Consider the following 13,274-nt stretch of genomic DNA (forward strand, 5'->3'; position numbering starts at 1 on the left):
CTTTGATTGACCAAACATATAAGACACATGAAATGACTTTCTAATCATGTTAGGGGGAGGGAGGGAGGGAAAAGGGGAGAAAATGGGGAGGGGAAGCATAAGCCTTTTTTATTTTATTCAGAAATTCCATTGACATTTTCTGGCAATCTTCTAACATGCTGTATGGGCTTCTCTTTGCTAATAATGTTTGCCTTGAGAATTTGTAAAGGTCTAAGAACTCTTTAATTCAATGTTCTAGAAATTACCAGGGCCAGAGGGGAACGAAATCCCTGTTAATAGTTCATGGATTAATTCTCTCTTCATTTGAAATCATTTTCGGGGAAGTTGCTCGGCTTTCAGGTGGGCGTTAGTCATCTCGAGCAGATTGGATGGCATTGGGGGAGGCAGGCTGGGCCGCCGATCTGATGAAATTCACGGAGGAAAAAAGAGGATGCACGATGATGTCGACCCAAATGGAATACTGAGGCTTAGCAAATTCATTTCAATGCATGGGTGTTTATTTTGATTTGTGAATTTAAGCCACACATTGACTGGATTTGCTGGCATTCGAAATGGTTTATAACCAAACGTAACCAGCCTCCACGCGTCCTCGCCAAGCTCTGTAGTTCGTTTCCACGTGGAGTCCTAGCCCTTTAATTTGGCAAGGGAACTATACACAGTAGCCACGGAAGAAGTTTTCAGCATCAAAATCACCCCAGATTGTAATTGCGGTCCTGGCCCTACCCAGCTGTCTCTGTAATAAAGGCTAGCCAGGCGAGGCTGAGACCAGTTTATTCATTTATTTGTTCAACAGGCATTTATTGAGTACCTATTGTGCATCATCAAGGGCTGCTCCAGGCACTAGGGATTCAGCGAGTAGCCCCAGGCTCCACGGTGTTTACACTGTCTTAGAGAAAAGAGGCAATAAATGAAGCCACGGAGGAAAACAAAGCCAGGAACACTGGGAAGGAATAGACACAGGGGGCTGTGGAGGGAAGGGTGGTATAAATCCTGAAAATGTCATTCTGACGTGTTTAGGTATGGAAACGTTACCCACCCCATGAAGCCAAAGAGAACCTTTAAATCCCTGCTGGAGAATGTGTTGAAGTGGGACTTCTCCTCCCTCTAGGGACCCTCAGAAGCCTCTGAGGGAAGGAAAGCCCCAGAGAAGTATAGGAGCTTAGTCACTTCCTTCTTGATTCTCCTGCATTTGCCAGGAAAACTGTTGAAGGGCAAAGCATGTCTTTCTCAGAGATATGCTACATGAGACTGGAGAACTCAACATCTTGGAGACGTCAGTTCTCCCCAAGACAGCCCTGAAACAGACCCACACATACACTGATATTTAAATCAACGGGCTCCTGGGGTACTGATAATGTATGGCTTCTCAGTCTAGGTCCTCAAGACATGGGAGTTCTAAGTCTGTGAATAAGTAATAAGTTGCCCATTTATTAGAGACACATTTTTATGTTTGTATATTATACTTCAATTAAAAATTTGTTTTTAAGCCTTTCTTAAAAATGCAATCCTAGTGTTTTAGAGAAAGGTCTCACTGAGAAATTAACACTAAGCAAAGACATGGAGGATCTGATAGAGGGAAGCCAGGAAGCTACTAGAGGGAGAGTGTTTCGGCCAGAGGAACAGCAAGTGCATAACCCCACAGACTAGCCAAAGACGGTGTGGCTGAGGGCAAGGAGCAGAAGAGCACTTATGAGATGAGGCCAGTGAGTATTGCTTAGGACCTATAGAACTTTGTAAGAACTTTATTTTGGTGAGATAGGATGCCATGTAAAGATTTATACAGAAGGGTGATAGGATCTGGTTCATGCTTGTGAAGGATTGTTCTGGATGCTTTACTGAGGACAGACTGGAGTGAGGGAGGGATAAAAGCAGAGCAAGGAGGCCAGTTAGGAGACTGGTGTAATGCTTGAGGAGACAGATGAGGTTGGTTTGGATCAGACAGGAAGGAGTACTCAGATCCTGGCCATATTTGGAAAGTCAAACTAAGAGGATTTCCTGCTGGATTGAACATAGTGTGTGAGAAAAAGAAGCTAGGGATAGTCCAAATAGTTCAGTTTGAGCAATGGGAAGAATGGCATCTCCATTAGTACAATGGAAGGACCAGGCTTCCTGGCAAAGAACAGGAATTCAATTCTGGGTATGCCAGGCCTCAGATGAGATGAGACACTCCGATAGAGATGCTGAGTGGCAGTTAGATGATATTGGGTTCGGGGAGAGGTTCTGAATGGAGATACAAATTTGAGGATCCTCTATACATCTAGGACTTATGAGAATAAACAAGATTATAGGAAGTGAGTATATTTGTATTGGGACCTGCTCTCCGCTGGTAAACATATCTGCAGAAGTCCACTGTCATGACACAATTTGTGACTAGGATGACATCACCCATGAGTGTGGAATAAGCAACAGCCTGCCTCTCACTATCTAACTTACTCTATGTAGATTGACCCCAACCTTATCAGTTGCAGCTCTAGACCCCTTTCAGAGGTCACCCACCTCCCTCCCACTCCACACAGGGCTGGGTCCTATTTCTAGTATGTCTCCCTCACCTGGATGAACACCTCAGGTCTGCAGAGCTTATACCCATCAGCCAGTAAGAACTGTTTATATTCTCCTAGGAGCATCTACCAAAGCCAATTAGCTTTACCCCCTGAATACACCAGTGAATTATGTCACTTCCTTCTGGAAAGCCTGGATCATATTTCCCTACCCTGACTCATCCCAGCCTAGGTTCACATGCATTAATGCAGTGACTTCTGCCTTTATAGAGCTGGCCAGAGAGAAAGGCCAACAAGACCCAGAGAATGGATGTGCCCACCCATCCCAGTCATAACAGAAGCTTCCTGAAGCTTCTGAGTGCCTCCTAGCCATGAGGATGACAGTGTGAGTAGCACCCTCTCTGGAATACAGTAGGTGCCCAGGGAGTCTCTATCAAAGCAACCATGTCTATAAACTACAGAAAGCTAAGATGCTAGCACTAGCTAAGGTTCCCCCTTATGATTTATCATATTTCCTCTTTTTAAAAAAGACTTTATTTATTTGAGAGCTAGCCAGAGAGAGAGAGAGAGAGAAAGAGAGAGAGAGAATGAGTGAGAGGTAGGGGCAGAGGGAAAGGGACAAGCAGACTCTCTGCTGAGTAGGAAGCCCAACGTGGGTCTCGCTCTCGGGACCTTAGGATCATGACCTGAGCCGAAGGCAGACACTTAACTGCCTCAGCCACCCAGGCACCTCTACCATATTTCCTCCTGGTATACTCAAAGACCTAGAGCCAGCTTGCTTGTTTTGAAACGTGCATTTGTCAATTCTAGGTGTTTTGTCCTCATGCAGGTTGCTGAACTTCTCATAACCCACAGTGTCTGCCACTGGAAAGTGGGTAATAATAGAGTCAGTGGTGGGTATGGCCACTGTGAGAATTACATGACCGATGTCTATAAAGCACTTAACACAGGGCTTGGCACAGTTAGAATCGCAGATAGTTCAGCTGTTAGTAGAGTCTTGATTTGTATTTCCAGCTCCTAAACCATAATTTTTTTAGACATGCATATAAAAAACACATAGATGCACATAAACATAAACCCAAAATAGAAGTATTAAAATGATTCCCTTGCCTACAAGTGCTAGGACTATGTATTGTTGAAAGTTTATCTTAATGCGGTAATATCAATAACGAACAGATGGTTTTCATGTCCAGCAAAGTCCACTTCAGCCAAGATACACTCTGAATAATACGGACCTGATTTTCCTATGGCTTCCTCACTCAGAAATAGAAAAGGTGACAGAGGAGGCCATGTTGTGATCAATATTAAGTAACATTTCACCCACAAGAAATAATTACAGAGTACATGCCACGCTCCAGGATGTGTGTGTATTTATGTATGAGTGTGTGCTTCGTAGCTTAGCAGGGTTAAAATAGTTGGCAATCCTGAGTATAATTTAAATCTGCTAAATTTTGAAGTCTCAGTACAGACTAAAATGAAATGTTAAGAGTTAATCACTCTCTAAATTATACACAACACCCCCACACACAATTTATCATGTCCAAGGACAGCTAATCCTAGTAAGAATAATAGCACAATTTACCAAGATGGCAGGTCAAGCCCCAACGTGAAACCACATATGCTGAAGAGAAACTTAAGTATTACATGCTAAAACTCTCAAACCAAAAAAAAAAAAAAAAAAAACTCAATGGATCTTAGAATACATCCAAACGAGGAAGCCAAGTGGAGGGTAAGTGTGGCCACTTATTCAGGGACTCAGCTACGAGGCAATAGCAGATAGGCTAAATAAGTTTATTGTCTCGGTCTTTACAGGAGGCCTCAGGAAGATTCTCACTTGACCCTCACAGGCAGGTGGCAGATCAGAGAGTGTAAATAAACAGGATGCTCCAGACCTGGTTGAGGATGTAGATACAGACAAGCCACAGGAACCAGGATGATCACCTTATCTTCTTAGAGGAATTCAGGGCAAAAACTGGGTACTCGCTGCAGAAAATGCTTAGCCTGCCATTAGCAATAGGCTTCTGGGTCCGAGGACCCGAGGGGCCAACCTGTGCCTCTTTCATGAAGTCATTGGCTATCAGGTTAGCATGGATCTGTTAAACACATCCCAGCACACCAGAAACTGCAGAGGGCATGCCTTAAATGTTGAGCAGACCAAATTCAATACAAATAGCCAAGAAAAAGTCTTTAACAGTAGTTAGCACACTTGAATTCATTACCCCCAAAGACGTGGGCTAAAAATATAGATTCTCGAAAAATTAAGACCAATTCGGAGATGATACATCCAACATGGGAGCGAGGCTTTCAGAGGGCAATGAAGGCCTATGGTAAGGGACTTTGAAAATGATATTGCTCAGGGGATAAACAGGTGCTCCCCATATTTTCCTGGTATCCCTGGGCTGGGTCTCTTTTGTAACCCCTGCATACCAGTAGCCCCTCGCTCTTGCTGAGCTTTGAAATCCTCACTTTCAGTCTTGGCTTTTGGTCTCATGGCCACTAAAGGCCTGGTGGGCAGCCACCGTGCTACTTCTGCCTGTGATATATTATCGCAGTGTCAGTCCTCCTTTCTTCTCTGCTCAGCAGAGACAGAGTACAGTGTATTCTGCAGAGCCAAGAAACAGACACTGTACCTGCCCAGGGCAAAGGAGAGGCTGAGCTCACACTCCACCTCTTGCTTCCAGAAATGCTAAGTGTCCTCAAGGGATGAAATCTACCAAAGCCCCATCTCACCTCCCTCCATCCTCGAGGCCTGCCTGTCCCTGTGGAAGTGCTGGTGAATTCTCTGCTGGAGGAAAATGGGGGATACTGGGGAAGGAAGCAATTTTTGTAAACAGTCATCCATTTCTAGATTCCCTTTTCCATCTGCCCCCGCAACACACACCAAATAAAAATAAGTGAAGGCTCTGTGACTTCTGGAATGGGAGATAATACACAAAACATGTCAAGGAGAATATCATCATGGTGTTTATTGTGACCCAAAAGAGACAAGGATCAGGGATTTGGAGGGTAAGTGCACAATGATGACACTACAGAATGAGAGGCACATGCTTCAGGCTGTCCTTATTTTAAATGAAAAAATAATATTTGAAGGGAAATCTTGCTATTTCCAGGTCATGCACCTTAGCAAATTCCAACACAAAGACCACCTGAATGTCAGGAGGCCATGTTCAGAGAGCTACCTCCAAACACGGAGGAGCTGGCCCCGGGGCAGAAATAACATGGTAACATAACCCTAGGAGGGAAATGTGCTTTCAGTTACACCAGGGCCCAGCCCAGTCTCTTCCACAGGCTCTTCCTAAATAGGGACTTGGCAGTGGGATTAGTTGGGCTGGAGGGGACGTCCTTGGCTCCAGAGGTGAGGCCCTCCAGGGTCTTGAAGAAAGTTGGACAGAAGTTCTTTATCCCTGCTGGTAATAACACTGAGGAATCAGCGTCACATCCATTTTATTAATTTTCTTGACAGGCAGCTCTAGTTTCCATGCAGGCACCACAAAATCAAAACATACGCATGTCAAGTGCCCCATGTGCGGTAGGGCCCTGCCAAGACCGTGTTACATCAACATAAGGAAGCAGAGCCCAGGTCTCAGACCTTGTGCCTGGGCCTGTGGGTCATTCCCTGCTGGAGGAAACCACCAGAGCTTGGTTGAATGAGCCAGAGGAGCTCTCTTGGTGACAGTCCTTTATCCCAGGGTCTGGGTTCCTTGTGTTGAACACAAGAGCCGTGGGAGACACAAGACTACATCTGGCTTTGGGGCATGTCTCTAAGTCCAGCCACACAGAGCCCCCTGCCAACTCCATTTTGCCTGCATTCAGTTTCATCCAGGCAGGAGAATAGCAGCCTGGATTAAAGAAGCCATTAAAAAAAAAAAAAAAAAAAAAAAAAAACCCACAACGTCCTTATTTGTGAGCTGGGTCTGAGCCTGGAGTTCTGTGGAGTTGGGGTCTTTGGGCACATAGTGAGTTGAAGGAATTTTTTGACCAAGCCATCCTTTGCTAAAGTGATTGAAGGGTCTCCAAAACAATTTGTTCTTTTACATAAAGGATTATTATCCATGAATTGCATAAGTAATGTAAATTAGGTGGGTTCAGAGGGTAAGAACCTAAAGAAGAGCAGAGCCCTGCTCTAACCACACGGCTGTGGGTGCCCAGGGTGAGCACTCACATGGAACCAGCCCATCACCTGTAACCTTACTCTTCTCACTCATCCTTCCCACGGCCTCCAGGGCCATTGCCTCGACTCCCCCGAACAACTGACCAACCACTGGTGCCACACACAGCAGTAATGGCAGCAAAAGGCTGGAGGTCTCACACTTTCAATTGCAGAGCTTCTAGCCCCACTTGTGAGACCTCCAGGTAACTCACAAATTTCCCACCTCTATCACTACTAATGCAGGAAGGGGAATGGAAGCCTAGATCCTGAGCTAATGGCCACCAATGCCAAGTCAGAAAGGCCCAAACTGGGCAGGTTTTACTGTCCTGATCTGCCTCCTTGACAGTCTAGGCTAAGAACAATCTAAGGATGGGGACTGGTATCATTATCCTGCACTCCAAAAGCCCTCTCAGTAGGGGCCTGGACTCTCAACCCAATGTCCTGGAAATGGGCCTGGCCTGGTCTGGAAAATGTGCTGACCCAGCCTGTGAGGACAGAGTTGGGTCCTTCATTGCCTGGGTTGGACCAGCAGGCAGGGGCCACTTTGGAGACTTTGGGGTGGCTGCCCAGTCAGCTCTGTGGGGTGAGCCGGCTGACGAGGAGATGAGCAGAGCCAGACTGCCCGTCTCACGGCGTATGGGGCGCCGCTGCTGAGGGTTCGGTCCCTCATTTCACTCTCCATTCAAATAACCATGGCATGTCAGCCCTGCTGGCCTCCTTGATTGTGCAGAAATAAATAAATGAATTATGTTGTTGGGGTTTGGGCTTCAGCACAAACACATGGTCTGCATTTATCCGCACAGTGAGAGGTCCACCAGCCACTTGATGTAAAAGAGCAAAATGATAATTCTTTTCTTTAGGCGCTCTGGTGCCATATGGAATGCATATAAATCATATTTTTGTTTTAACAGCGGAGGCTTTGTTGATAGATAAACATGTGGTTTATCTAAAAAAAAGAGAGGATTGTTCTTTGAACAATCATTTAATGGCCGTGGATGTGCCAAATAAAAATAAAAACATAATTTTAAAAGAAGTTGGCCTCGTGCCCAAATCTGTAACAAGGAATCTCTCCTTAACCAAAGTGGTTAAAGCCCGTCGATCTGTTTTGAGTTTAAGCTGTGCTCTCTACTCAACCCCATGACAAACTGAATCTGGGGCTAATGTGCTCTAATAGGACAAGACGTTACCTTTATGAATGACCTCATGGAGAAGAGGTTGGCGAGCATGGTGGAGAGGCCTTGAGCCAGGCAACTCTGAGCTATGAACCCCAGCTTCAGCTCCGCGAGGCAGATTGCATCATCCCCCTCTTTCCAATTCCAGCTTGGGATGTTTAGCAGATGGGCCTGTGGAAGCAAAAGTGAGGTATGAGACCTTTCGTTGCTAAATGTTCAATTGTTGCAAATCTCCTCTGGGAAATGCAGCATGGCCCAACTACTCAGAGGCATTCAGATTCATCCTTTCTTTCCCTCGCCCGAGCCTGGTGTTTGGTGTTTTATTTGACTCCTCTATTCGGTACACTTCAGTCTTCAACGTTCACTCTGGAACATCGCTTCTGTGCCTCCCAAACCCAGGTTCTCCCCTCAGCCCACACATCGGCCCACGCTCTTGGGATGTCTGGATAGGTCGCTCATAAATTGGCTCCTCAAACAGACCCAGAGTGTCAGATGCCTGCATGTTTTAGAATTCTCTTTTCTCTGCCTCCCCAATATTCCAGGCCAGTGGCCCCCAAGCCTAAGTGGGCATCGGAATCACCCAGAGAGTTGATAAACATACTGCTGGCCCTTCCTCCAGAGTTTCTGATCTAGTAGGGTGCGAGGTGAGGCTGGAGAATCCCCACTGCTAATAATTTCGAGGTGCTGCTGAGCTGCTGATCTGAGGAGCACATTTTGAGAAGCACTGATCTAAATCATCAGGCAAATCACAGTGTAGACATGTTACAATCTCTTGCAGATGGACTGACCCTATTCAATAGTTAGGTTCCACCCCCAGATAAGGACCCAGACATATGCTCATCCGATTAATTTTAAGTGGCCTGAAGCAAAGAGCCAGAGATCATACATCGGATGGAGGAATCAAGATTCAAAAACTACTCCAGGGTTGGAAAATGGGCAGAAAACCAGCCAGGAAAGATTTTAAAGGCCTTAATGTCAAGCACAGCATTTAGGTTGAAAAAAAAAATCAATTGTATAAATTCAAAATGAGAAGACCTAACTTGGCAACAGAGCTGAGGAGAAAGGAAAAAAGAAAAAAGAAAAACCTTAAGTGTGTGGCTAACTCAAACCTCAGAAAGAGGCCAACCGTGTGACAGATTACAGAGAAAGCCAATGCTTGCTTGTTAGAAATGGTCTCCAGATCAAGGGAAACGAATGTTTCATTCTGTTGTGAACTGGTCAGGCTAGTTCCAGAGTACTTGATCCAGTTGTAACAGTCAGATTTAAAGAGGAAAACTGATCAATTGAATCACTTCCAGAAAAAAAAAAAAAAAAAAAAAAAAATGACAAGCACAAGGAGAGGTGGGGCTTCTGAAAAACATCTTTTGGGAAACAGGTAAGAGAGCCAGCAGTGTTTGGCCTCCAGAAGGGCCACACCCTCACGGAGACAGGCTGGTTTACCTCTGAATACCTCAGGTGCTGTTGTGATGAAGAGAGATGGGCTTGTCTTGCTTTGTTCCAGGGGCCAGAATTAGGACTGACTCGTGTACATTACAAGAAAGCAGTTTTTTGGCTTGTTTCATAAAGGAACTTTCTAAGGATGTAATTTGTCTAATAAATGGAGAAAGCTACCTCCAAAAATGCAAGGTCTTTGTCCCAAAAACTCAGTAAGTGTTTTTCCAAGTCATAATAGAAAGACCTCTTGCTTTGCGTTTGAGGTTGAAGCGGTGAGCCCTGCCAAGGCCCCGCTGATGCCAAGGCTTTATGGCTCTGAAATTACTATTTCTCTGCACGTACCAGCAAACAGCAGGAGCACCCAGAATGCTTCCCTTCACTGTCAGGACAATACAACTACAGTGGTGCTACTAGAAAAGTAGAAGACACCATCATGGAAACGAAGAGCAAGTCCAATGGCTCCTTGCTCTGCATTTGGAAATAACCACTCCTGCAAAGTCCTATGACAGTCTCACAAGTCCTAATCCAGCAGTGGTGACTCCTGGGAGAGAAGACTGTATCCTCTCTAATGATAACATGGTTAAAAAAGTCTAGGGTGAGGGCGCCTGGGTGGCTCAGTAGTTGAATATCTGCCTTCAGCTCAGGTTGTGATACTGGGGTCCAGGGATTGAGTCTCACATCAGGCTTCCTGCAGGGAGCCTGCTTCTCCCTCTGCTTGTGTCTCTGTCCCCCTCTCTCTATGTGTGTCTCTCATGAATAAATAAATAAAATCTTAAAAAAAAAAAAAAAGTCTGGTGTGTGGGCCACAGGGGATGGTAATTTCTCTCAAGCTGGGTATCAGAGACCTTCTCACATCACAGTCTTGATTCTAGCAAATAGTCTTGCCCTTTACCCTGTTTCTCTGCCTACTCTTCAGGGGCTTGCAAAGGCCACCTTCCCTCTTTACTGATACCAGAGGGAAGACACCAGTCTCAGGGGAGAAATTCTCATTTGCATTCATATCATCTGGGAAGAATAAGGAGAAAGGAGATCTAAGTGATGAGCAAATAAATCATTGAGTGTGAGAGGAGATTTGAAGGCCACATAACCCTTGTGGCATTTTCAAACAAACAAATAAAGCCTTTTCCAGAGTGTTCCATATCCCCATGTGCCAGATTTTTGAAGGTATGAAGTCCAGACCCTTGGGCTTTGGGTCCCCTATGTCCCCATCTGGTTTGAGTTCCTTAGACATACTTTACACGTGATTACATGGGAAACTCAAGTTTGTTTCATTTCTCAGGCTTCCATATGGCCTCTTTTTATTGGCCATCATATCTTCCCCAACTGTGGGGCAGGGAGCAGGGAGGGATGTACCAAAGGCTAGGAGGAACATCTGTGTGTGCGAAATTTCACCAGGAACTCGAATCCTCTGTCCTTCATTTGAGGGACATTTGGGCCCAGAAGAAAATGCCAGTATTTCTGCCCAGGAGTCTAGAGGCAAATCCTCTCTGGAGAATGAGGCGTGATAAAGCTGGTATGGCAGGACCAGAGTCTCCCTCTGATCAGCCACAGGATCATTCCCCATCCCAAGAAGGAATGTGAAAATAGGCTCTCCTGGAAAACCAGGAGAGATCAACTCCAGTCCCAGTTCCAGCTCTCCCCTCTACACACAACGTTGAGGAAGCCACCATAATGAACAAAAGTCATTTCAGAGAAAACACTTTAACACGACTGCCCAAGTGTGTAAGGGGTTTTAGTGAGAAAGCTCAAAGAACTTGCACCTCCATTGGGCCTTTGGGACTTGGCTTCCAGGTCCCAGACAAAGAACTCTTGTTCTAGAATCTGTTTGGAAAATAAAAAAAAAAAACCATTAATAGCTAAGTCATTAGAAGTGAAACTGAAAGAACAGGCAACTGTTCTTTCCTTGAAAAGCTTCAAGATATTTGCACTCAAATAAAAAATGCCCTGTACCATCTTCTTCCCCTGTTCAGAGATGGCTGGGCCGAGTGTTTCTCTCCATGAATTCAGATCTACTTTACAGAACATCAGTCCTACTATATAAAGCCTGCTGTGAGGAACCACAGTTTGGTTCAGTGGGGTGTGGCTCTATTTAAAGAGAAGGTGACAGTTGGCAGTTCTGTCCTTAGCACTGCCTGCCAAGTGACCATGAGTTGTACACACCAGAGCTGCTCTGTCTGAGACAGCGGAGACTCCCAGTATGAAGTCACACTGGGATGCTAGCATGCACAGATGGTCAAATGAGGACTAAATGTGATAATGGATGTCAGGCTCTTTAAAAACCATAAAATATGACACAAACGTCTGAGATTACTACAATGACAAACTTAGGACCAGTTTCACACAGAGAGAAAGTAGGCAGCTTGCCTACATCCCTCTAGGCCCTGGAATACCAGGATCATTAGAGCACAGGGAATTGCAATTCTTTATATTTTAAGTCCAGTATCCAATTATGGAATTAACCATCTTGTAGTTGCAGTACTTTGTACTGTAGTACATTGACTGTAACATAAGTTTACACACACATACCAGGGTCTTTGAAGAAAGCAAGTTTTAATGCGTGGAGCTCTCTGGGCATTTAGTCATGGTGAAGAGGAAGTACAGAGAGAGGAAGAAAAATAATATTGTAAGCAATGGGAAGAAAAACATATTTAAGGGAGGGTGGGAGCATCTCATGAAATAGCACAATTATAAAGCAGGGTGGCAAGTGTTCATTTGCAGTTCCATGAGGAATGAGATGACAAGACCAGTGGACTTTTTGCTCTCTCGATAGAAGAGAGAAATGAAATGGTAGAGAAAAATGTCTTGGGCCAAAGTCACTCCATCGCTTGTACCCTTACTAATCTTACAGGAGCGAAGTCTCACACATAATATTGCCTGACCCTGAAACCCCCCTGAAATTGGGGTGGTTCTACATAAATATGTTTTCAGTAAATTATCATGGATCAGTTGATTTCTTCATCGTTGTTTCTGAATAAGTACCATGAAAAGGTTTATAAAAGACATTTGGCTTGCTATGGTCATGTGAGCACTGACCAGGTTCCATCTGGATCCTAGGTCCATGGAGCTACTTCAGAGTTTGACAGGAATCACAGCTGAAACCCTCCTGAATTTCTTGAAGATGTGGTATCGGTACTCATTGGAAGGAGAAAAAAAGGAACTGACAACCTCTTCTAAACATACAACATTCATTTTCCTATTCAATCTAAATTCAGCCAAAAAACCTAAACAACAGCTTAAAGCATTCCCACACTAAATGAAATTTCAAATCATAAATGAAAGAAGAGTTTATTGCCTTAGGAGCTGTCACCAGCCACAGCCTTGCTAGTAAAATTTACCTCCATCTACAGAGGCTGCTGTCAAAAAACTCCAGTCCGATGCTTCTGAGTACCCAAAATCCTCACTTTATCTCTTCAGGGTCCTTGGGTTTTCCAGAGACGAACAGGACAATGAGACCTTGGGTGCCCACCACCAAGCCCACTGGCTGGAGTGCAACATGTTCTGCAGTGGAACCACCTGCCGAGGGCTGGGCAGTGGGCAGCAGACCCAAGTGGTAAGGCCAGTCACCGACAGCAGGCTCCACTCAACAGCGGCCTCTGATGGGCCTCCACGCAGCAAAATGGGGCAGCACTTGCCAGCAATTAAGAAATAATGGCATGGCACTGGTGCATTTGGCAGAACAGGGTCTTCTCTGGGTCACCTGACTGCCTATTTCGTTGGGAATATGGCCTATAAGATGGGACACACACTCACTCACAACCCAGCAGGGAGTTATTGTGTTCAGACAGGACACCTGGTTCCAGGTACTGAGCAGCCTCTGTTCTCTGAGCCTCATTATGGGGAATAACCAGTTCCATATCAAACAGAGAAAGGTGCCACCTTCCCTCCCCCAAAGCTGTTTCCCGGGGAGTTTAGTGACAGGCCAAGTGGAGGAGCAGTGCCTTTGAGTGAGAGACTGAGAAGTCATTGCAAGGGCAACAGCACAGACTCCTGTGCTTGTTTTCTTCCCAATCCCCTTGTAAA

At 45.2% G+C, this 13,274-nt stretch overlaps 1 protein-coding gene across 23 annotated transcripts in view; it reads right to left on the reverse strand.

The window, feature by feature from the left end:
- The window catches only part of KCNMA1 (potassium calcium-activated channel subfamily M alpha 1), a 717,863-nt gene that overhangs the window by 188,330 nt on the left and 516,259 nt on the right, over positions 1–13,274 (reverse strand). For 22 of the 23 annotated variants that reach the window (XM_049109051.1, XM_049109052.1, XM_049109053.1 and 19 more), the window contains one exon: positions 7,836–7,991. In XM_049109051.1, the coding sequence (XP_048965008.1) occupies positions 7,836–7,991 (156 nt within the window). Of the gene's footprint in view, positions 1–5,544; positions 5,906–7,835; positions 7,992–13,274 lie in introns of those variants that run through there. The other variant, XM_049109062.1, reaches the window with a different exon arrangement.

This window comes from Canis lupus, chromosome 4 (assembly GCF_003254725.2).
Source record: "Canis lupus dingo isolate Sandy chromosome 4, ASM325472v2, whole genome shotgun sequence".
In the NCBI taxonomy this organism is placed as follows: Eukaryota; Metazoa; Chordata; class Mammalia; order Carnivora; family Canidae; genus Canis; species Canis lupus.